This window comes from Mustelus asterias, chromosome 9 (genome assembly GCF_964213995.1).
Source record: "Mustelus asterias chromosome 9, sMusAst1.hap1.1, whole genome shotgun sequence".
NCBI lineage: Eukaryota > Metazoa > Chordata > Chondrichthyes > Carcharhiniformes > Triakidae > Mustelus > Mustelus asterias.
The window spans coordinates 121,028,372-121,054,122 of NC_135809.1; the positions used below are offsets into that span (position 1 = coordinate 121,028,372).

At 45.2% G+C, this 25,751-nt stretch overlaps 1 protein-coding gene across 6 annotated transcripts in view; it reads right to left on the reverse strand.

Moving 5' to 3' along the window:
- Nucleotides 1–25,751, reverse strand: part of cttn (cortactin) — an 85,363-nt gene that overhangs the window by 38,707 nt on the left and 20,905 nt on the right. For all 6 annotated transcript variants that reach the window (XM_078220970.1, XM_078220971.1, XM_078220974.1 and 3 more), the window contains exons 2-4: nucleotides 20,801–20,884; nucleotides 18,402–18,475; nucleotides 10,376–10,505 (exon numbers count right to left, since the gene is read on the reverse strand). In XM_078220970.1, the coding sequence (XP_078077096.1) occupies nucleotides 10,376–10,505; nucleotides 18,402–18,475; nucleotides 20,801–20,884 (288 nt within the window). The remainder of the gene's footprint in view (nucleotides 1–10,375; nucleotides 10,506–18,401; nucleotides 18,476–20,800; nucleotides 20,885–25,751) is intronic.

A 25,751-nucleotide genomic window follows, 5' to 3' on the forward strand; every position in this document is an offset into this window, starting at 1 on the left:
TTAAAAGGTGAAGCACTTTTACGAAAGGGTTGGGGGGGGGTGGGGGGGGGGGGGGGGGGCTGCAGTGAGTAGGGGAGGCAAAGAAACAAAGGAGAATAGCCTGTGGTAGGGTGAGGGATAGGAGTGATTAAATGGCCAAAAGGGAGTGATAACGAGGCCCTCTCCACAAACACGGCCTGACCTGCCGAGTGTTTCCAGCATCTCCTGTCATTTCCTTTGGTTTAATCTTCTCTCACTAGTTTTGATGAACTATTCACGTAAGGTTTGAATCATAGAATCCCTACAGTGCAGGAGGAGGCCATTCAGCCCATCGAGCCTGCACCAACAACAATCCCACCCAGGCGCTACCCCCATAACCCCATGGGTTTACCCTGATAATCCACGTATTTACCTTGGCAATCACCCTGACATTGAGGGGCAGTTTAGCCTGGCCAATCCACCTAACCCGCATATCTTTGGACTGTGGGAGGAAACCGGAGCACCCGGAGGAAACCCACGCAGACACGGGGAGAATGTGCAAACTCCACACAGGCAGTCACCCAAGGCTGGAACTGAACCCAGGTCCCTGGCGTTGTGAGGCAGCAGTGCTAACCACTGTGCCACCATGCCGCGCCAAAGCTGAAGCAACTGCTGTACATAAAATTCAATTCATCCATTTGGAACTGACTGCTTCTATAGCTCCTTGGAAATACTCACTGCCTCAATCCCCATGACCAGCAGATCATGCTCTATACAATCAGAGGAACAACTAATCAGTGCAAAGCTGCCTCCTGCTAAATCAATCATCTACTTACTTCAAGCCCATGTAAACATTTGGTATTTTAGCGCAGGCAATTAAGCATCTTAATACTCCAAGTTTAAAACAGTTATTTTTAACCATGAATCAGAGAATCGGAGAATGGTTATAGTAGAGAAGGAGGCCATTCTGACCATTACGTCCATGTTTGCTCTCTGCAAAAGCAACTTCTAGTCCCACTCCCTACCTTTTCCTTTACCCTGCAATTTGTTCGCTTTTTAAAAAAGTTTATTGTCACAAGTAGGCTTACATTAACACTGCAATGAAGTTACTCTCACACAGCGCACGCGAGAGATGTTTAGAGGAGAATTTCTTGTGCTTTGGGTCTTTGCAGCTGAAGACACGGCCACTGATGTTATAGCAATGAAAAATCAGGGCCACACTGTAATCTAGAATTGGAGGATCACCGATACCTCAGATGGGCATTGGGGTGGAGGAGATTACAGAGATAGGAGGGATTTGAAAACAAGAATGAGAAATCTAAAAGTGAGGAGTTGCCAAACCAGAAACCAGTGTTAGGTAAAAAAAACACAAAACAAGTTGGACTTGGTCTGTGAGTTTTCCAAACCAATTTGAACAGCAAATCTCTCTCCCCATTGCAAGCCATGCCGACACTATTGTTAAGAAAGCCCCACCAACGCCTCTACTTTCTCAGACGACTAAGGAAATTTGGCGCGTCAGCTACAACTCTCACCAACTTTTACAGATGTACCATAGAAAGCATTCTTTCTGGTTGTATCACAGCTTGGTATGGGCTCCTGCTCTGCCCAATGCTGCAAGAAACTACAAAAGGTTGTGAATGTAGCCCAATCCATCACGCAAACCAGCCTCCCATCCATTGACTCTGTCAACACTTCCCGTTTCCTCGGAAAAGCAGCCAGCATAATTAAGGATGCCACGCACCTCGGACATACTCTTTCCACCATCTTCCGTCAGGAAAAAGATACAAAAATCTGAGGTCACGTATTAACCGACTCAAGAACAGCTTCTTCCCTGCTGCCATCAGACTTTTGAATGGACCTACCTCACCTTAAGTTGATCTTTCTCTACACCCTAGCTATGACTGTAACACTACATTCTGCACTCTCTTGTTTCCTTCTCTATGAATGGTATGCGCTGTCTGTATAGGGCACAAGAAACAATACTTTTCATTGTATACTAATACACGTGACAATAATAGATCAAATCAAAAAACCATCAGTTTGGTAACTTCCCAACTGCAAGGTAAAATTCAACAACGCAAACCGATATTGTGCATTGTTACAGTGGGGCAGCGACTTTGTGAGGAGCACAAAAGTTCAAGGCTGACACTCCAATGCAGTACCGTTGAGGCTCCACATACCCCCCCTTTTTAAAAAAAATTTCATTCGTGGGACATGGGCGCCGCTGGCTGGCCAGCATTTATTGCCCATCCCTAGTTGAGAGTCAACCACGTTGCTGTGGATCTGGAATCAGATGTAGGCCAGACCAGGTAAGGATGGCAGATTTCCTTCCCTAAAGGACATTTTTCCAACAACCGACAATGGTTTCATGGTCATCAGTAGATTCTTAATTCCAGAAATTTTTAATTGAATTCAAATTCCACAATCTGCCATGGCGGGATTCGACCCTGGGTCCCAGAAAATTAGCTGAGTTTTTGGATTAGTAGTCTAGTAATAATACCATTCGGCCATTACCTCCCCTCTGGTGAGCATAAAAGATCCCACGAGACTATTTCGAAGAGGAGCAGGGAGCAGTTTTTTCTGGTACCTTTCAATACTTTAATTCTAATCAAAAAAGCCAATTCAAGTTAAGTCCCATCGTGGTCCTCACGTGAGGGACAAACGGGATCCAAGCTGGCAAGACATTGCATCCCATCTTAGGCTCGATTAAACAAGATCCAAGTTGACAGGATGAGGTATTGCATCCCCTCCTGGGCTTGACCTCACACTTCACCTTAGCCAAAAGGTCAAGATAGCTTTGGAAAATTGTATCAGGCAAAGCCTCGGTTTAACCTCATTGGCTACCCTGATCCTTTACTCTACCCTAGCCTGGGCAAACCACCAATCGTAGGCATCAGCACACCCCCAGTGCAATGGGCTAGGGACAGCACAGTGGTTAGCACTGCTGTCTCACAGCGCCAGGGACCCGGATTTGAATCTTGGCTTGGGTCACTGTGTGTGTGGAGTTTGCACATTCTCCCAGTATCTGCGTGGGTTTCCTCCGGGTGCTCCGATTTCCTCCCACAGTCCAAAGATGTGCGGGTTAGGTGAATTGGCCATGCTAAATTGCCCCTTAGCGTCAGGGGGCTAGTTGGCGTAAATGCATTGGGTTATGGGGATAGGACCTGGATGGGATTGTGGTTGGTGCAGACTCGATGGACCGAATGGCCTCCTTCTGCACTGTAGGATTCTATGATTCCCCTGCCAGGCAAGTATAATGCTGGTACCCTCACCAATACTTATCCCTCAGTCGACGTCACTAAAACCAGATTAGTTGGTTATTATCATGTGGCTGTTTGTGGAAGCTTGCTTTGTCCACATTGATTGCACTTCAAATGGAACAATCATTGTTGTAAAAGGTTTTCATTGCCTCAAGTGTCAGTTGTTGGCACAGTTAGTAAGACACTTGCTTCTGAGTCAGAAGGTTGTGGGTTCAAGTCTCACTCCAGAGAAAAACATCCTGTGGGTGTGAAAAGTGCTACATAAACACAAGTCTTTCTTTCAGATAGTAACCCGAAATCAAGATCTGGCCTCCATGTTAATTGCTCGAGCAATATTGCAAATTAAAATTAATCCAAGATTCCTTGTTATATTGCAGATTGTCTGCAAAATGTATTAAAAATTATAGTCAGAGAAACACATCATTTAAACCATCATACACTTAGTCTTTGAAAAGCCAGCTAGTTAACCTCACAAACTAGCCTCAAGCTAAAAGTGGTGCATTTATCAGTAAAATTACACTAAATGTCTATTCTTAGAAATTAAAAAGCACTCCCTTATGTAATAACTACTTGAGTTTGTAACAGTGAGCCATGGACAGGCACTATCCTTTCTGCTATGAATGCTCCCTCACTAATGCTTGCAGTCACTTTCTGAACACAAGTCGACATTCAGAAGCACTCAACCGTACTGGTGTGATGATAACATTTATATTGGGATTTATATTTCAGGCTGATCTCCCCTGCCTGTTTCAATTCTGGCCTACCCTTAATACTGCCAGAAGATCTCCTCTCTCCTGCTAATCTTGGCCACCATCCAAGATCAGCGGGATTTAACCTGCATATGTTTCATTATTCTTTTTTAAAAAGTGGAAGGGGTCCAAAAGAACAACAATGGCGGCAACATACTGCATTGGATTTATCAAGAGGAACCAGATTCAAGGTCAGTTCCAGACGAACCACAGGAGCATAGAATCTCTACAGTGCTGAAGGCGGCCATTCGGCCCATCGAGTCTGCACCGACGTCAATCCCACCCAGGCCCCATCCCGTAACCCCACGTATTTACCTTGCTAATCCCATTGATACCAAGGGGCAATTAAGCATGGTCAATCAACCTAACCCGCACATCTTTGGAGTGTGGGAGGAAACCGGAGCACCCAGAGGAAACCCACGCAGAGACGGGGAGAACTTGCAAACTCCACAGACAGTGACCCAAGGCCGGAATTGAACACTGTGGGGCAGCACAGTTAACCATTGTGCTACCGCACCGCCCCCTGAGCAGCAATGAGGCAACATGAAAACCCAGGATAAAATGTTGGGCATGGCCTAAACTTACACTGTCAGTTTGTCAATCTCCCATGCCTGTGTTAGCCCCAATTTGGTTTATACAGATGAGAGATCCGTCCAGTTACAGCGCATACAAGGTGGCGCAATGAGTTGGCGAGGAACAGTGGGCAGACTCAACATTGATTAATTAAGAAACACAGAAACAACAACAGGTTAAAATCCAACAGGTTTATTTGGTAGCACAAGCCACTAGCTTTCAGAGCGATGCTCCTTCATCAGGTAAGTGGGATTTCAGTTCATAAACAGGGCATATAAAGACACAAACTCAATTTACAAAATAATGGTTGGAATGCGAGTCTTTACAGGTAATCAAGTCTTAAAGGTACAGACAATGTGAGTGGAGAGAGGGTTAAGCACAGGTTAAAGAGATGTGTATTGTCTTCAGCCGGGACAGTTAGTGAGATTTTGCAAGCCCAGGCAAGTCGTGGGGGTCACAGATAGTGTGACATGAACCCAAGATCCCTGTTGAGGCCATCCTCATGTGTACGGAACTTGGCTATCAGTCTCTGCTCAGCGACTCTGTGTTGTCGTGTGTCGTGAAGGGCGCCTTGGAGAACGCTTACCCAAAGATCAGAGGCCGAATGCCCGTGACCACTGAAGTGTTCCCCAACAGGAAGAGAACACTCTTGCCTGATGATTGTCGAGCAGTGTTCATTCATCCGTTGTCGTAGCGTCTGCATGGTCTCCCCAATGTACCATGCCTCGGGACATCCTTTCCTGCAGCATATCAGGTAGACAACGTTGGCAGAGTTGCAAGTGTATGTACCGTGTACCTGGTGGATGGTGTTCTCACGTGAGATGATGGCTTTCGCGTCGATGAACCGGCACATCTTGCAGAGGTTGCTGTGGCAGGGCTGTGTGGTGTCGTGGTCACTGTTCTCCTGAAGGCTGGGCAGTTTGCTGCGGACAATGGTCTGTTTGAGGCTGTGGGCGGTTGTTTGAAGGCAAGAAGTGGAGGTGTGGGGATGGCCTTGGCGAGATATTCGTCTTCATCAATGACATGTTGAAGGCTCCGGAGAAGATGTTGTAGCTTCTCCGCTCCAGGGAAGTACTGGACGACGAAGGGTACTCTGTCCACCGTGTCCCGTGTTTGTCTTCTGAGGAGGTCGGTGCGGTTTTTTGCTGTGGTGCATCGGAACTGTCGATCGATGAGTCGAGCGCCATATCCTGTTCTTATGAGGGCATCTTTCAGCATCTGGAGATGTCTGTTGCGATCCTCCTCATCGGAGCAGATCCTGTGTATATGGAGGGCTTGTCCGTAGGGGATGGCTTCTTTAACGTGTTTAGGGTGGAAGCTGGAGAAGTGGAGCATCGTGAGGTTATCCGTGGGCTTGCGGTACAGTGAAGTGCTGAGGTGACCATCCTTGATGGAGATGCGTGTGTCCAAGAATGCAACCGATTCCGGAGAGTAGTCCATGGTGAGTCTGATGGTGGGATGGAACTTGTTGATGTCATCATATAGTTGTTTCAGTGATTGTTCACCATGAGTCCAAAGGAAGAAAATGTCATCGATGTATCTAGTGTATAGCATCGGTTGAAGGTCCTGTGCGGTGAAGAGGTCTTGTTCGAAACTGTGCATGAAGACGTTGGCATATTGAGGTGTGAATTTGGTCCCCATGGACCACAATGTCTTCACCTTCAATGAACAGTTCTTCATCCAGACACACAGAACAGCCATGGGGACCAAATTCGCACCTCAATATGCCAACATCTTCATGCACAGGTGCGAACAAGACTTCTTCACCGCACAGGACCTTCAACCGATGCTATACACTAGATACATCGATAACATTTTCTTCCTTTGGGCTCATGGTGAACAATCACTGAAACAATATATGATGACATCAACAAGTTCCATCCCACCATCAGACTCACCATGGACTACTCTCCGGAATCGGTTGCATTCTTGGACACACGCATCTCCATCAAGGACGGTCACCTCAGCACCTCACTGTACCGCAAGCCCACGGATAACCTCACGATGCTCCACTTCTCCAGCTTCCACCCTAAACACGTTAAAGAAGCTATTCCCTACGGACAAGCCCTCCGTATACACAGGATCTGCTCAGATGAGGAGGATCGCAACAGACACCTCCAGACGCTGAAAGATGCCCTCATAAGAACAGGATATGGTGCTCGACTCATCGATCGACAGTTCCGACGTGTCATAGCAAAAAACCGCACCAACCTCCTCAGAAGTCAAACACGGGACACGGTGGACAGAGTACCCTTCATCGTCCAGTACTTCCCCAGAGCGGAGAAGCTATGACATCTTCTCTGGAGCCTTCAACATGTCATTGATGAAGACAAACATCTCGCCAAGTCCATCCCCACACCCCCACTTCTTGCCTTCAAACAACCGCCCACAACCTCAAACAGACCATTGTCCGCAGCAAACTACCCAGCCTTCAGGAGAACAGTGACCACAACACCACACAACCCTGCTACAGCAACCTCTGCAAGACTTTCCAGATCATCAACACGGATGCCATCATCTCACGTGAGGACACCATCCACCAGGTACACGGTACATACACTTGCAACTCGACCAACGTTGTCTACCTGATACACTGCAAGAAAGGATGTCCTGAGGCATGGTACATTGGGGAGACCATGCAGACACTACGACAACGGATGAATGAACACCGCTCGACAATCACCAGGCAAGAGTGTTCTTTTCCTGTTGGGGAACACTTCAGTGGTCACGGGCATTCGGCCTCTGATCTTTGGGTAAGCGTTCTCCAAGGCGGCCTTCACGACACACGACAACACAGAGTCGCTGAGCAGAGACTGATAGCCAAGTTCCGCACACACAAGGACAGCCTCAACAGGGATCTTGGGTTCGTGTCACACTATCTGTAACCCCCACGACTTGCCTGGGCTTGCAAAATCTCACTAACTGTCCTGGCTGGAGACAATACACATCTCTTTAACCTGTGCTTACCCCTCTCTCCACTCACATTGTCTGTACCTTTAAGACTTGATTACCTGTAAAGACTCGCATTCCAAACATTATTTTGTAAATTGAGTTTGTGTCTTTATATGCCCTGTTTGTGAACTGAAATCCCACTCACCTGATAAAGGAGCAGCACTCCGAAAGCTTGTGTGGCTTTTGCTACCAAATAAACCTGTTGGACTTTAACCTGGTGTTGTGAGACTTCTTAGTGTGTTTACCCCAGTCCAACGCCAGCATCTCCACATCATAATTAAGAAACCACAGGGTGGTTTGGAAGATTGGTCACACCTTTGAAAGGATATGGTCATCCTTACTGTAGAGAGGAACATATTTCGAAAAAATGGGGAGCAGGACGCAGTGGAAATAAGAGCGTCACTGCTCCTATCGAGACAAAATTGGAACACTTCCTACCCAACCCTTCACCAGTACTCCACTGAGGTAGCCGCTCCATGCAGTTATCCACATGCAAATTCAATGAGTAACCATTGTATGAAATTCAGTATGTGTACCAGTTACAGATTCTACTTTCCTCCTGGCCCGTTCCACATTTTCTGGTAGTTTTTAAAGAAAGTAGGAGGTTGACTTCTGGTCCACTGGCTGCTGTCCAATAACAAGGATGTGTCATGGGGCAGCACGGTGGCACAGCGGTTAGCACTGCTGCCTCACAGCACCAGGGACCCGGTTCGATTCCCAGCTTGGGTCACTGTCTGTGTGGAGTTTGCACATTCTCCCCATGTCTGCGTGGGTTTCCTCCCACAGTCCGAAAAACGTGCTGGTTAGGTGGATTGGCCATGCTAAATTGCCCCTTAATGTTGGGGGGACGAGCTAGGGTAAGTGCATGGGGATAGGGCCTGGGTGGATTGTGGGTGCAGACTCGATGGGCCGAATGGCCTCTTCCTACACTGTAGGATCTTGTGATTCTATTGACCGATAAAACGATAACCAAAGTCATTAAATATTTAAAGTCAGTTTGAATTAAGTATCTCGCTAAATGAGCTGTATAACAGGATCAACCTTTAGACTTCTATCCGGGGTCTAAATCACTGGTGCCTGAACTTCTCAAATACTTAAAATCATCATCAACACAACATTTTTCCTTTACTGCTCGAGTGGGAAGACTGAACATTAAGCTGCAATTGCAACCACAACAGAACTCAGATTTGAAAAGAAAGTCACGCAACACTGAAAGATGGGTTTTTATTTATAGCATTTATGTCCTGTCTTTCTCCCCCCGGGGATGTCCAAAATGCTTTACAACCAATGAAGCAGCTCTGAAATATAACCACTGTAACAACGTAACATTTATTCCACAAAGTTATAACAGCAGCTACACGCAGGCATCTGAGGGAGAGAGAGGATGATGACTAACCACCTAATTATGTTCATTGTTAATCGTCACATAATTCAAATGGTTTTCTTTGTCAGCCAGACGAGTGACGGTAAATATTACTGCGGGCAGGCGCGATTTAAAATTCCTCTCCTGCTGCTGTTGCCAGAATGAGTTGCTTTGCTATTCGGATACAACAATGATTGACAGGCCATTACCCAGGAAATTCCTATTCACAAAAGGTTTGCATTTACAGAGTGACTTTCAAGACCACCTGACATCACAAAATGCTGTACAGCCAACAAACTACTCCTTAGTTACCGATGTAATGTAGGAAACGCAGCAGCCAACCTGCACACAGCAAGATCCCAAGTAAGAAGTTTCACTAATAATCTAAAAACAAATCAAAATACTGGGTTTGAGTTCGGCAAGAAGTCCCACAACACCAGGTTAAAGTCCAACAGGTTTATTTGGGATCACGAGCTTTCGGAACGCTGCTCCTTCCATCAGGTGAGTCAAAGCACTCCGCAGTGCTCCGAAAGCTCGTGATTCCAAATAAACCTGTTGGACTTTAACCTGGTGTTGAGAGACTTCTTACTGTGCCCACCCCAGTCCAACGCCAGCATCTCCACCTCGTGGCCAAGATCCCACAAGTAGCAAAATTGATCATGACACGGCAGTCTGCTAGCATGATGTTGTTTGAGGGATAAATATTTGCTAATATTTCCCATTCTCCTCTTCAAAATAGCTTCATAGGTGCATTTTCACCCAACTAAGTGGTCAAACAGAGCCTCGGTTTATCCTATCAGTTAAAAGACTGATAGGATAACACTTTGACCTAAAGGTCAACACTGCCTCCTTAAGCCAGCCTAGATATTTGTGCTCTGGAGTGAGGCTTGAACTCACAACCTTCTGACTCAGAGGCGAGTGTGCTACCAACTGTGCCACCACTGACATCTAACTCAGATCAAAGCCCACAGCTGTGTGCTGCCTATGACAGACATTGAGCATTTAAATAAAAGCAAAATACTGCAGATGCTGGAATCCAAGACAAAAACAGCAAATGCTGGAAACTCTCAGCGGGTCTGACAGCATCTGTGGAGAGAGAACAGAGCTGGCGTTTCAAGTCTGGATGACCCTTTGTCAGAGCTTTCTTAAGCCCTGATGAAGGGTCATCCAGACTCGAAACGTTGGCTCTATTCTCTCTCCACAGATGCTGTCAGACCTGCTGAGATTTTCCAGCACTTTTCTGTTTTTGATTTGAGCATAAATTGCAGAAGCAAGTAGGAAGTTTCAGCGCTGATCCATGAACACAAAGACTTCTAAACACTGCAATCCACTTTCTCAAAGTGGCAGATGCATTCACTTTTCAAAAAGTGAGATAATTTATCATAGATTCACAACCCTACGTCAGTGCTGGGATCTAGAACCATCAGCTAGAATAATCAAAATAACCACTACTTTCATCAGCTCTTCAATTAAGGACATTTCCAAGCAATGACAAACTTTAAAAATGGCACATTTCTTACTTTATCCATACGATCATCTTGGACTCCAAACTTCCCTCCGTATCCATGGGACGCCCTTGGTCCATCTGCTAATTCTTTCTGTTTGAGAGATTTATGCTCCTGTGACACATTTTCCCTCAGCTCATGCAAGCTAGATAAGGAAGAGAGAGAGAGAGAGAGATTAAAAGAATTGAGATATAAATATAACATGAGACACGGGGGAGCCAAGAAAACGTCAAATCTTTCAGCAATTTATACAATGAAATGCCTTGTTCCACTTAAAATATAGTGGAAAACATATGAAATAATGAGGAATTAGAATTCCTAACCTCAGTCCCATAAAGGGAGTGAGTCGACCCTGTAGACAAATAAAAGTCTATTTAAGTTTTTTTTTATTTATTCAATTTTATTTATTAGTGTAACAAATAGGCTTACATTAACACTGCAATTAAGTTACCGTGAAAATCCCCTAGTCGCCACACTCCGGCGCCTGTTTGGGTTCACTGAGGGAGAATTTAGCCAGCATGTCTTATAATAAAAGTTATCTATCCAATGTAACCCCTTCTTCCTTCTCTCTCCCCCAGTGTATTGCCTCCTTTCTCTATTTCTCATCAGTCAAATGGATCTTTCCCTGTGGAATAAGCGATGGTGATATACAGATCAAAGACACGCAAAGTAGTATTGATCTCCCTTTCCATCTCCAGCCAACTACGAGAAGATGTTGTGCTATTTCCCCAACCTTCCCAACAGAAAATAATTGTCCAATGATTAGAGTTATAGGTGGCCATTCAGCCTATTGTTCCTGTGCCTGCTCTTTGACTATATAATTTCTCCCATTTTTCCACCCTTTCCCAGTATATATCCAATTCTCTTTTGATAATTACTATTGAATCTACTTCCATCACCCTTTCCCGCAGCTCATTCCGAATCTCAAAAACTCCCTGCGTACAAGCACAATCTTACTCTAGCTCTTTTGTCAATTACCTTGAATCTGTCTCATAGAAGCCCTACATTGCAGAAGGAGGCCATTTGGCCCATCAGGTCTGCACTGACCACAATTCCACCCTGACCCTATTCCCGTAACCCCACATATTTACCCTGCTAATCCCCCTGACTCTCGGGTCAATTTAGCATGATCAATCAACCTAACCCTCACATCTTTGGACACATCTCTGGTTAGCAAGCCAGTGAGAACAGTTTCTCCTCATTTACGCTATCAAAATCCTACATGATTTTTTAAACTATTAATCTCCCCTTAATATAACATTGAATATTTTCAGACATGGTAGGTTAGCCAGATTTTGGTACCACTTCATTCATGGTATGGATCAAACATTTGCTTTCAGACCCGAATAACATTGGTACTGTTATTGTTGAAACTCTGGTATTATTACAATTGCTTTAGAGTTGGGTTGGATTTTGATTTGATTTACTATTGTCACATGTATTAACATAGTGAAAAGTATTGTTTCTTGCGCGCTATACAGACAAAGCATACCGTCCATAGAGAAAGAAACAAGAGGGTGCAGAATGTAGTGTTACATTTATAGCTAGGCTGTAGAGAAAGATCAACTTAATGCAAGGTAAGTCCATTCAAGAGTCTGACAGCAGCAGGGAAGAAGCTATTCTTGAGTCGGTTGGTACATGACCTCAGACTTTTGTATCTTTTTCCTGAAGGAAGAAGGTGGAAGAGGGAATGTCCGGGGTGCGTGGGGTCCTTAATTATGCTGGCTTCTTTGCCGAGGCAGCGGGAAGTGTAGACAGAGTCAATGGATGGGAGGCTGGTTTACGTGATGGATTGGGCTACATTCACGACCTTTTCTAGATCCTTGCAGTCTTGGGCAGAGCAGGAGCCAGGCCAAGCTATGACACAACCAGATTCTCCCTCAGTGTCACAGGCGCCGGAGTGTGGCGACTAGGGGATTTTCACAGTAACTTCATTGCAGTGTTAATGTAAGCCTACTTGTGACTAATAAATAAACTAGCTTATACTGTGACGCGTCAGGAATATTAAAAATTCAATCTAGGCCTCCCATTCAATACATACAACACTTATCCAGGGGGCAGTGATCGCAAAATATTTCCTACTCTTAAGACACGCAGCCACTTCTTGACTGAGATTCCACAGACTTGGCACTGGTTATAACGGATTGAGCAGACGGCAATATGATGTGGAATAATGGGAAAACTCATGTGCTGCATCACACACAGAGAGAGAGAGAGGCCAGTCTAATAGGCAGGAAAAACAAGCAGCCACTAAGAAAAGGGCAGATTGTCAAGCTCAGTGCCAGCAGCCAAGTTCACAGCAGTTAGTACACAGGCCTAGAATCAAGGCCCGAATACGTTCACACAAAAGAAACGCAATGAAATGACTGCTTTTTTAAAACCCTGCTATTTGTCAGGATATTTTCATTTAGAATCGATACAGTGCAGGAGGCCGCCATTCGGCCCATCGAGTCTACACCAACACTCTGACAGAGCATCCTGCCCAGGCCCTATCCCCATAACTCTACATATTTATTCCGCTAATCCTCCTAACCTACACATCTTTTGGGACACTAAAGGGCAATTTAGCATGGCCAATCAACCTAACCTGCGCATCTGTGGACTGTAGGAGGAAACCGGACCACTCTAAGGAAACCTACACAGACACAGGGAGAACGTGCAAACTTAGACAGTCACCTAAGGCCAGAATTGAGTCTGGGTCCCCAGTGCTGTGAGCCAGCAGCACTAGCCACTGTGCCACCCATTTGTTGTGGAAGCATTTAAAATACCAGCATTGCAACATCCTTACAAAAAGAGCTGTTTGTGTAACTCAAACACACTAAATAACCAGCAAACTTGCACAGTTAATCAGCGAATATTGCAATGCCCAAGGGAAGGAAGTGGGGGAGAAAAAGCACATGCTTAAGCAGGCCACCTGGAGGTCCACATCATTGTTTACTATTATTGTGATAAGCCAGGAACAATTCTTGCAACATTAAACACACAGGAGTTCATTAGTCAAAAATAAATGCAACAAATTAGGTTGGGAAGAGGAGAAGCCAGTTCTTAATTTACAGGAAAAATCCACAAAACTGCTCAATGTACGCAGTTCCACCCTGACCAGACTGAGTTACAATGAAGCTCTCTCATTTAATGAGGTTTAAAAGCTCAATGCTTCACATTCTGCTCATGTTGGTAGAAAGCGATTTGCTTTCAAACTGAAAATAGGCACTAAAGTCAAATAACCTCATCCCATTTCATACAAATGATAGAATCGCACTGCTCTGTTCTCTCAGTTATTCGACAAGTCCCAACCCTAAGCTCTTTCCTGAATGCCTACAAATGGATCTTTTTTTCAAATACACCCCTCTCAAAAGCCATGATGGAATCTTTTTTTTTCTCAAGATGGCGCCGGAGTGTGGCGACTTCTTGCGAGCTGTGCCCAGCATACCTTCGATCTTTTACTCTCGTTCTATGCTTCTAAAACTTCATTCTAACTCTTTTAAACTCTCTAACAATGCTTTATCTTTCTCTACACCCAAGCTATGACTGTAACACTATATTCTGCACACTCTCCTTTCCTTTTCTATGAACGGTATGCTTTGTCTGTAACATGTAAACAACAATACTTTTCACTGTAGACTAATACATGTGACAATAATAAATCAAATTCTTGACAGTTTCTGATGGAACATTTCATGCCTAAACAGCCTGCTACATAAAATACTTCCACGAATCCCCCTCTCTCCATTCTTTTTGGGGTGACAAGCTTAAATCTAGGTTCACCATTTACTTACCCATGAATACAGAATGCACACTTGACCTATCAGCACTACCTCTCAGAATTCTTCTTATTAACATACCAATTAGGAGCAGGAGTAGGCCACTCGGCCCCTCAGGTCTGTCCTACCATTCAATAAGATCAAGGCTAATCTGATCATAACCTCAACTCCACATTACCCTCAGTAACCTTTTACCCCCTTGCTCATCAAGAATCTATCGAGCGCTTCCTTAAAAATATTCAAAGATCCACATCCACTGCCTTTTGAGGAAGAATGTTCCAGAGACAGCTAGAGTATCGTGTGCAGTTCTGGAATCCACATTATAGGAGGAAGGTGATAGCACTGGAAAGGGTGCAGAGATTTACCAGGATGTTGCCTGGGCTGGAGAGTTTTAGTTATGGAGAGAGAATGGGTAGACTGAGGTTGCTTTCCTTAGAGCAGAGGAGACTGAGGAGGGCATGATTGAGATGTATAAATTGATGAGGGACATAGATAGGATAGACAGGAAGAAACTTTTCCCCTTAAGTTTCTTAGGAGTTTATATTTATTACTCAGAAGTAGTCTTACATTAACACTGCAATGAAGCTACTGCAAAAATCCCCTAGTCACCACACTCCGAAATCTGCTCAGGTACACTGAGGGAGAATTTGGCATGGCCAATTCACCTAACCTGCATATCTTTGAACTGTGGGAGGAAACCGAAACACCCGGAGGAAACCTACGCAGACACAGGGAGAACGTGCCATCTCCACACAGAGAGTGATCCAAACCGGGAATTGAACCCGGGTCCCTGGCACTGTGAGACAGCAGTGCTAACCACTGTGCCACCATGCCGCACCCTTGGTGGAGGGATCAATGACTAGGGGGCATAGATTTAAGGTAAAGGGCAGGAGGTTTAGAGGAGATGTGGGAGTCTGGAACTCATTACCTAAAAGGCTGGTAGAGGCAGAAATCCTAAGAACACTTTAGTATTTAGATGTGCATTTGCGATGCCAAGGCATACAAGGCTATGGGTCAAATGCTGGAAAACGGGATTAGAATGGTCAGGGGGCTGTTTTTGACCGGTACAGACGTGATGGCCTGAAGGGACTTTTCTATGCTGTGGATCTCTGTGACTCTAACTAAAACACTAGTTAACATTCACTGAGGTAATTGCCTAACAGTGCAAGTCCTTGACTTGTTCATGGTGTTGAATTTACTCTTTTTGGGCGGCATGGTGGCACAGTGGTTAGCACTGCTGCCTCACAGCCTTACAGTCCAATTCCAGCCTCGGATCACTGTCTGTGCAGAGTTTACACATTCTCCCCATGTCTGCGTGGGTTTCCTCCAGGTGCTCCAGTTTCCTCCCACAGTCTAAAGATGTGTAGGCTAGATGGATTGGCCATGCTAAATTGCCCCTTAGTGTCAGGGGAATTGGCGGGGTGAATATGTGGGGTCATGGGATAGGGACTGGGTGGGATTGTTGTCGGTGCAGACTCAATGGGCCAAATGGCCTCCTTCTGCACTGTAGGGATTCTATGATTCTTCCTGCCCACTACCACATCCCTCCAGCAAATTTACATTCTGGCTATAAGGAATGCTGCTCATTGAAATTTACTATCTTGTATTGGTTGAAAAATAAATAGCCCTTTCTGCACAGGAGACATCGTTAATTTCGATATTGATTTTCAGTCTATGGAGATTTACCACTGGCAAGCTTCTTGAAATGATGGGTGACTCCAGACTAAAAGTAATATCATTAAGGATAAAGACAATGGGAACAGCTGGGTTCATGGTATTAAAAGTCAGAGATCAATCCTTTTGCAAGGAAAACAGGCAGATATCAGATCAAGGAGATATCTGGAATTCTGATCCTAAAAGACAAAAGGTGCTGGGACAATTGGCATTGACATTGAGAGATCTTTGTGAGCTAATGGATCATGGAACCAAATGAGGTTGAGGCGATGGAGCAGCTCGAGGGGTTTGACTCGAGTCCTATGATCCCAAGACAATTAGAAAGAAGAAAAAAATCTAATTACACAATCAGACAGGTTGGTCAATTGGACAGGGTAGACCATAAGACATAGGAGCAGAATTAGGCCACTCGGCCCATCAAGTCTGCTCCGCCATTCAATCATGGCTGATTTTTTTTTCAATCCCATTCTCCTGCCTTTTCCCCTTAACCCCTGATCCCCTTATTAATCAAGAACCTATCTATCTCTGTCTTAAAGACACTCAATGACCTGGCCTCCACAGCCTTCTGCGGCAAAGAGTTCCACAGATTCACCACTCTCTGGCTGAAGAAATTCCTCCTCATCTCTGTTTTAAAGGATCGCCCCTTTAGCTTGAGGTTGTGCCCTCTGGTTCTAGTTTTTCCGACTAGTGGAAACATCCTCTCCACGTCCACTCTATCCAGGCCTCGCAGTATCCTGTAAGTTTCAATAAGACCCCCCTCATCCTTCTAAACTCCAACGAGTACAGACCCAGAGTCCTCAACCATTCCTCATACGACAAGCTCTTCATTCCAGGGATCATTCTTGTGAACCTCCTCTAGACCCTTTTCAAGACCAGCACATCCTTCCTTAGATATGGGGCCCAAAACCGCTCACAATACTCCAAATGGCGTTTGACCAGAGCCTTATACAGCCTTAGAAGTACATCCCTGCTCTTGTATTCTAGCCCTCTTCACATGAATGCTAACATTGCATTTGCCTTTCTAACTGCCGACTGAACCTGCACGTTAACCTTAAGAGAATCTTGAACAAGGACTCCCAAGTCCCTTTGTGATTCTGATTTCCCCATTTAGAAAATAGTCTATGCCTCCATTCCTCCTTCCAAAGTGCATAACCTCGCACTTTTCCACATCGTATTCCATCTGTCACTTCTTTGTCCACTCTCCTAATCTGTCCAAGTCCTTCTGCAGCCCCCCTGCTTCCTCAATACTATCTGTCCCTCTACATCTCTTTGTATCATCTGCAAACTTAGCAACAGTTCCTTCCTCCAAATCATTAACGTATATTGTGAAAAGTTGTGGTCCCAGCACTGACCCCTGAGGCACACCACTCGTCAACAGCTGCCATCCTGAGAAAGGCCCTATTATCCCCACTCTCTGCCTTCTGCCAGTCAACCAATCCCCTATCCATGCCAGGATCGTACCCTTAACACCATGGGCACTTAACTTATTTAACAGTCTCCTATGTGGCACCTTGTCAAAGGCCTTCTGGAAATCTAAATAAATCATGTCCACTGCCTCTCCTTTATCTAACTTCCTTGTTACCTCCTCAAAGAACTCCAACAGATTTGTCAGACATGATGTCCCCTTGACAAAACTGTGCTGACTCAGTCCTACTTTATCATGCACTTCCAAGTAGAAATCATAAAAATCATAGAATCCCTACAGTGCAGGAGGCAGCCATTCAGCCCATCGAGTCTGCACCAACCACAATCCCACCCAGCCTCTGTCCCCGTATCCCCACTTATTTACCCTGCTAGTCCCCCTGACACTAAGGGTCAATTTAGCATGGCCAATCAACCTAACCTGCACATCTTTGGACTGTGAGGGGAAACCGGAGCACCCGGAGGAAACCCACACAGACACGGGGAGAATGTGCAAACTCCACACGGACAGTGACCCGAGCCGGGAAGCGAACCCAGGTCGCTGGCGCTGTGAGGCAGCAGTGCTAACCATTGTTCTATAGTGCTATAGTCTGCGATCTCATCTTTAATAATGGACTCAAATCTTGCCAATGACTGAAGTCAGACTAACCGGCCCATAATTTCCCATCTGCTACCTCCCTCCCTTCTTAAACAGCGATGGTACATTCATTACTTTCCAGTCCCCTGGTTCCCTGGTAGCAGGAATATAAACGCAAACAACACCCCCACCCAACCATCCAGTCTCCTCTTTTTTGACACGCGATTTATTAGAAGATGCAACTGATGCAGAGAAAGACCAACTTAAAACATAAATCTCGCAACAAATACACTACAACATGTCAGAGAGTCAGTGCAGACACGACGGGCCAAATGGCCTCCTTCTGCACTGTAGGGATTCTATAGGATATTTCACACAAAGATAACTTCAGGAACAGTCTACAGGATTTCAACAGATTGTGACCAATTTACTGAGTGATTGCTGGTAAAATAATTTCCATTCATCGATTGCATCTGCTTGAATTAAAAACCAGAAAATGCCACAGCCCATGTCAGTTCCTCCAATGGTGAATAACATGTCCCAGGTTATCCAAAGAGTACAAGAGCCAGCCAACTTCCCCGACCACCATCGCAGAAGAAGAACTTACTTGATGTGTGCCTGATGCCCAGATCCTTGAACTGTTTTGGCACCCCATCTCTGTTCCTTTTCAGACAAATCATTCTAGTTAAAGCAAAAACAGAAAACAAATGTTAAAAACGCTTTTATCCAACCATATGAACCAGTAATAGAAAGAAAACAGTAACAATGGGAGACTGGTGTACCACTGAGGGGCGGCACGGTGGCACAGTTGTTAGCACTGCTGCCTCAACAGCACCAGGGACCTGGGTTCAATTCCAGCCTAGGGCAACTGTCTGTACGGAGTTTGCACATTCTCCCCGTGTCTGCGTGGGTTTCCTCAGGGTGCTCCGGTTTCCTCCCACAGTTCAAAGATGTGCAGTTAGGTGGATTGGCCCTGCTAAATTGACCCTTAGTGTTCCAAGATGTCTAGGTTAGGTGGATTAGCGGGATAAATGCATGAGGTTACAAGGATAGGGTGGGGTGTGGGCCTGGGTGAGTTGCTCTGTCGGAGAGTCGGTGCAGACTCGATGGGCCAAATGGCCTCCTTCTGCACTATAGGGATTCAATGATTGTGGCCATTAAATGCCCTTGTTAACTACCACACCAAACAAGTTTAAAATATTTTAAAAGTCTTTAGTCACTCAGACTCTTTTTTAATTTAACGATTCTAACGAGGAGTCATAGTATAGGCTGTGACTTGATGTTATAACACTCTGGTCTCTGAGACCACTCCAGAGACTTGATCAGAAAGTCAAGACCGACATTCCAGTGCAGTTCTGGGGAAGTCCTGCAGTGATAGAGGTGCTCTCTCTGCCTACTTCAATGGATGTAGAGATCCCAATGGCACTATTTTGAAAGTAAGAAGTTTAACACCACCAGGTTAAAGTCCAACAGGTTTATTTGGTAGCAAAAGCCATACAAACTTTCGGAGCCCCAAGCCCCTTCTTCAGGTGAGTCATGACTATTTTGAAAAGCAGAGGAATTATCTCCTGGTGTCCTGGCCAATACCTATCGTTCAACCATTAACACAGGTAATTTGGTCAGCAGCACATTGTGCTATAATGGAAGGAACCACAGCAGCCAGAGTGCACGGGCTGCAAAGTGTTTTGGTTTTTCTGGGGTCATGAAAGTCTACATAGAAACACTTGCGTTCTTCCTTGCTTTGATGCACATTCAGCTGTCATTCTGTCAGATTTTTAGTGGTCCGCTCTGTACTTCCAGTGAGTCCTGCTTTTAATATTGCACAAACACAAGTTGTTTTGAGTGATATATTGGGAGCATTCAAGCAAGTTATTACGGGCTAGTAAAGCGTAGCAGATTTATTTTAGGCTTGGAATGATTGGCCAATTTTTCTAAAGGATAAAAGCCTCCAGTAACTGTCATCGAACGAGAGCTTTTTACATGAAACAGGGTGTTTGTCAAATGGACAAGCCACTCGGATTCTGGTCTGCAATGCTAAATATGGTCTGAGCTCCATTGCATGTGACATTCTTAAATAATAGGATTTAGCTAAAGACAAAAGTGCTAGAGAAAGGAGTATGTTTTTTTTTCAATTTAAAGCACAAGAACACAAAAACCAAATCACAGAATTCCGACAGTGCAGAAGGAGGCCATTTGGCCCATCGAGTCTGCATCGACTCTCTGAAATAGCATCCTACCCAGGCCCTATCCCCGTAACCCCACATATTTACTCCACTAATCCCCCTAACCTACACATCTTGGGACACTAAGGAGCAATTTAGCATGGCCAAGCAACCTAACGCACACATCTTTGGGAGGAAACCGGAGCACCCGGAGGAAACCCACGCAGATACAGGGAGAACATGCAAATTCCATTCAGACAATCACCCGAGGCTGGAATTGAACCTGGGTCCCTGGTGCTGTGAGGCAGCAGTGCTGACCACTGCGCCACCCTCAACTGAGTTTGTTTCTGAAGCGGAACATGAGCCAAAACAATCCTAATGAACTGTTTCCATACCCCTTTGGCAGTGTTAGCTTTGGCTCCGTATTCAGAAGGTCATGGGTTCAAGTCCAGCCCCAGGCTGACCAGCCAGTGCCGGACTGAGAGAATCGGGTCATTTGGGAGGTGCCACCTATCAGGTATCAAACCGAGTTCCATCTGCTCTCTCAGGAGGACATAGAAGATTCTGTAGCACTATTTGAAGCAGAACTGGGAGTTTTTTGTCGTGTCCTGACTAATATTTATCCTGCAGCCAATATCATTGAAGAGTAACAAATTAACTGATCGTTATTCCACTGCTGTTTGTGAGATTGTGCCGTTTGCAAATCGGCTGCCCGGCTTTACAACAGTAACCATCCTTCAAAAAATGACTTCACTGGTGCTTTGGGACATCTTGAGGTTGTGGAAGATGTTACCTAAATGTGAACTCTTTCTTGTTAAGCCGTAAGCAAAAGCCAGAAGCTTACCACAAAGTCAGGGTCTGTGTCCCAGTCATCGCCGTCATCTGACGCTGTGACAGAAATCGTGCGACCAGCGGCAGCTTTCCACATCTGGAAAAGAAATTCATATCGGTAACGGCATTGGCACTAGCTAACCGAACCCTAAACACCAACCAATTATCACTCAGTCATTCCAGCGGCCAAAGCTAACTCGACCCTGCAAAGATCACACCTTGCTAACTTCACTGTCATGCCTTGGCGAATTGGCCAGATTTCAAACCATTCTGTACTGGGAGGAGAGACCCTGCAAATATTCTCACACAACTACCCACTCGAAAAGATTTCCTGCAAATAATAACACACTCTCAGGGACCCTCTTAACTTCATAAAGGCAGTCCAAAGTACGACACTGCCGAAATTGTTATTTAAACGCAGCAAGGAAAGTAGTGAGCTGGTAAATCAAAGAGATTCTCATTCATCACAATCACGGGGGATATTCAGAGTGCTGACGACACTTGCTCAGATAGCCACAAATGCTGGAAATGTGAAGCTGGCTGGATCAGGACAGTCAGAATGTGTAAAGAGAAAAGACAGTACATTTCGTCTTGTCCAGTGAAGCATGACTAATGTCCTGTTCCATCTCTTTATTCACTGACGTCCTGTGCGTATCTAGTTCGTTCTGTTCTCTCTCAGTTTCAGGCCAGGATCACTATCTTCAGAAAGTCATGATTTGGAGACTCAGGAAGTCAGGGACAGAATGGGGATCTGAGACCTATTCCCCGTAACCCCAAGTATTTACCCGGCTAATCCCTCTAACCTAATCCCTCTAACCTACACATCTTGGGTCACTAAGGAGCAATCTAGCATGGCCAATCCACCGAACCCACACATCTTTGATGTGTGGAAGGAAACCGGAGCATCCAGAGGAAACCTACGCAGACACGGGGAGAATATGCAAATTCCACACAGAGTGACCAGAGGCCGAAATCGAAACCTGGGTCCCTGCTGCTGTGAGGCAGCAGTGCTAACCACGGTGAGGCAGCAGTGCTAACCACTGTGCCACCGTGCTGCCTAACCATATATTAGTGCCCAAAAATCCATCAACTCCTGTCTTTATTATACTCAATGACTAAGGATCTAGATCTCTCCAGGGTACAAAATTCCAAAGATTCACAATGCTTTGAATCATAGAATAATATAGTGCAGAAAGAGGCCATTTGGCCCATCGAGTCTGCACCGACCACAATCCCTCCCAGGCCCTATACCCATGCATTTACACTAGCTAGTCCCCCAGACACTTGCTAACCACTGTGCCATCGTGCTCTCAGTCCCAAATGGCTGACCAGTGAATCTGAGACTATGATCTGTTTTCAAGATTCATCAGCCATGGAGACATTTTCTCAACATCCATCCCGTCAAGCTCCTTAAGAATTTTGTATGTTTCAATGAGTTCATCGCTTATTCCTAAGCTCAAGGGAACATGGGCCTATTTATTCTTTCTCTGCTTCGATCCTCCCATTCACAGGAAGCAGTCCAGTGAACCTTCTTTGCTGTCACTCTAGGGCAAGAATGCCCTTCCTTAGGTAAGGAGACCCAAACTGCACACAGTACACCAGGTCTGGCCCCAGCAATGCCCTACTTGTAGTTAAGACTTATTTACTCATACTTCAATCGCTTTGTAAGAAAAGCTAACATTATTTGCCTTCCTCATTGCTTGCTGGACCTGCACCTTATCTTTCTATGATTCATGTACAAGGTCACCTAGGTTTAGACAATGTAAATACTGTTTTTTTAATTTCTCCAACTAAAATTGACAACTTCGCCACACTGTATTCCATCTGCCACATTGTTGTCAACTCACCCAAACTATCTAGATCTCCCTGGAGCCAAAGCACCTTACTGACCCAATCCCATAGGAGTAAGGAGGGCTAAAAGGGGTCACGAAAAAGCATTGGCCAGCAGGATTAAGGAAATTCCCAAGGTTTTTTATACATATATAAAGAGCAAGAGGGTAGCCAGGGAGAGGGTTGGCCCACTCAAGGACAAGGGAGGGAACCTATGCGTGGAGCCAGAGGAAATGGATGAGGTATTAAAAGAGTACTTTGCGTCAGTATTCACCAAAGAGGAGGACTTGGTGGATGATGAGTCTGGGATAGGGTGTGTAGATAGTTTGAGTCATGTTGAGATCAAAAAAGGAGGTGGTATTGGGGTTCTTGTGAAACATTAAGGTAGACAAGTCCCTAGGGCCTGATGGGATATACCCCAGAATACTGAGAGAGGCAAGGGAGGAAATTGCTGGGGCCTTGAGAGAAATCTTTGTATCCTCACTGGCTACAGGGGAAATCACAGTAAGAAGTCTCACAACACCAGATTAAAGTCCAACAGGTTTATTTGGTAGCAAATACCATAAGCTTTCGCGCATATCGACACAGACATCAAGTTTCTACAAACATGCACTCCGAAAGCTTATGGTATTTGCTACCAAATAAACCTGTTGGACTTTAATATGGTGTTGTGAGACTTCTTACTGTGCTTACCCCAGTCCAACGCCGGCATCTCCACATCATGACTACAGGGGAAATCTCAGAGGATTGGAGAATAGCCAATGTTGTTCCTTTGTTTAAGAAGGGTAGCAAGAATAATCCAGGTAATTACAGGCCAGTGAGCCTTACATCAGTGGTAGGGAAATTATTGGAGGATTCTTCGAAACAGAATTTATTCCCACGTGGAAATACGTGGACGTATTAGCGAGAGGCAACGTGGTTTTGTGAAGGGGAGGTCGTGTCTCACTAACTTGGTCAAATTTTTCGAGGAAGTGACGAAGGTGATTGATGAGGGTAGGGCAGTGGATGTTGTCTACATGGACTTCAGTAAGGCCTTTGGCAAGGTCCCTCATGGCAGACTGGTGCAGAAGTTGAAGTCGCATGGGATCAGAGGTGAGCTGGCAAGGTGGATACAGAACTGGCTCGGTCAAAGACGACAGAGGGTAGCAGTGGAAGGGTGTGTTTCTGAATGGAGGGCTGTGATAAGTGGCATTCTTCAGGGATCAGTGCTGGGACCTTTGCTGTTTGTAATATATATATAATGACTTGGAGGAAAATGTAAATGGATTGATTAGTAAGTTTGCGAACGACACAAAGGTTGGTGGATTTGCAGATAGCGATGAGGACCATCAGAGGATACAGCAGGATATAGATCAGTTGGAGACTTGGGCAGAGAGGTGGCAGATGGAGTTTAATCCAGACAAATGTGAGGTAATGCATTTTGGAAGGTCTAATACAGATAGGAAATATACAGTAAATGGCAGAACCCTTAAGAGTATTGATAAGCAAAGGGATCTGGGTGTACAGGTACACAGGTTGCTGAAAGTGGCAATGCAGGTGGAGAAGGTAGTCAAGACGGCATACGGCATGCTTGCCTTCATCAGCTGGGGCACTAAGTTTAAAAATTGGCAAGTCATGTTGCAGCTTTATAGAACCCTTAGTTAGGCCGCACTTGGAATATAATGTTCAATTCTGGTTGCCACACTACCAGAAGGATGTGGAGGCTTTGGAGAGGGAAAAGAAAAGATTTACCAGGATGTTGCCTGGTATGGAGGGCATTAGCTATGAGGAGAGGTTGGAGAAACTTGGTTTGTTCTCACTGGAACGATGGAGATTGAGGGGTGACCTGATAGAAGTCTACAAGATTATGAGGCATGGACAGAATGGATAATCAGAAGATTTTTCCCAGGGTGGAAGAGTCAATTACTAGGGGACACAGGTTTTAGGTGCAAGGAGCAAGGTTTAAAGATGTACGAGGCAAGCTTTTTTACATAGAGGGCGGTGGGTGCTTGGAACTCGTTGTCGGGGGAGATAGTGGAAGCAGATACGATAGTGAGTTTTAAAGGGCTTCTGGACAAATACATGAATAGGATGTGAGCAGAGAGATATGGTCCCCGGAAGCGTAGGGGGTTTTAGTTCAGTCGGGTAGCATGGTCAGTGCAGGCTTGGAGGGCCGAAGGGCCTGTTCCTGTGCTGGAATTTCCTTTGTTCATAGAGTCCTCGTTTTATATAATTGTGTTTAAAGCACCTCGTCAAGTGCTTTACGAAAATCTAAATAAACTGCATTGACTGATTTGCCCCTATCCATCTTAGCACAACTTACAGCCTCAAAAAATTCTCAACAGATTTTAGGATTTCCCTTTCATAAAAAGGGGCGGCACGGTAGCACAGTGGTTAGCATTGCTGCCTCACAACTCCAGGGACCCAGGTTTGATTCCCAATTTGGGGTCACTGTCTGTTTGGAGTTTGCACGTTCTCCCCGTGTCTGCGTGGGTTTCCTCTGGGTGCTCCGGTTTCCTCCCACAGCCCGAAAGACATGCTGGTTAGCTGCATTGGCTATGCTAAAATTCCCCCTCAGCGTACCCAAAACAGGGGGTGCTGGAGTGTGGTGACAGGGGGATTTTCGCTTCATTGCAGTGTTAATGTAAGCTTACTTGTGACACTAATAAATAAACTTTAAAAGAGCAAAAGACTGCAGATGCTGAAAATCCAAAATGCAAGCGGAAAATGTTGAAAACACCCTGCAAGCTGGCAGAGTCTGTGGAGAGAGAAACTGAGTTAACATGTCAGCTTTGCTGCTGCGAGTGTTTCCTGAATTTTCTGTTTTGATTCCCTTTCATAAATCAGCATCGACTCAGCTTAATCCTATTCTGGCTTTCCACATGCTCCATTACCACATCCCTACTAATAAATTCCACCATTTTTGCCGATTATAGATAGTCTCCATTTACTTTCTTTTATAAAACAGGAAGGTTATACCTTCCAATCCTCAGGAACTGTTCCAGAATCGGAGAAGTTCTGGAAGATCAGATCCAACACAGGCAATATCTGTACAATGCTGGACATCAGGACAAGGGGATTTGTCACCAGTTAGTCCCTTAAGTTCTCAGTCAACGAGCACAGGGTTTGCGGAGAAGCAGAGCAATTTTGAATGG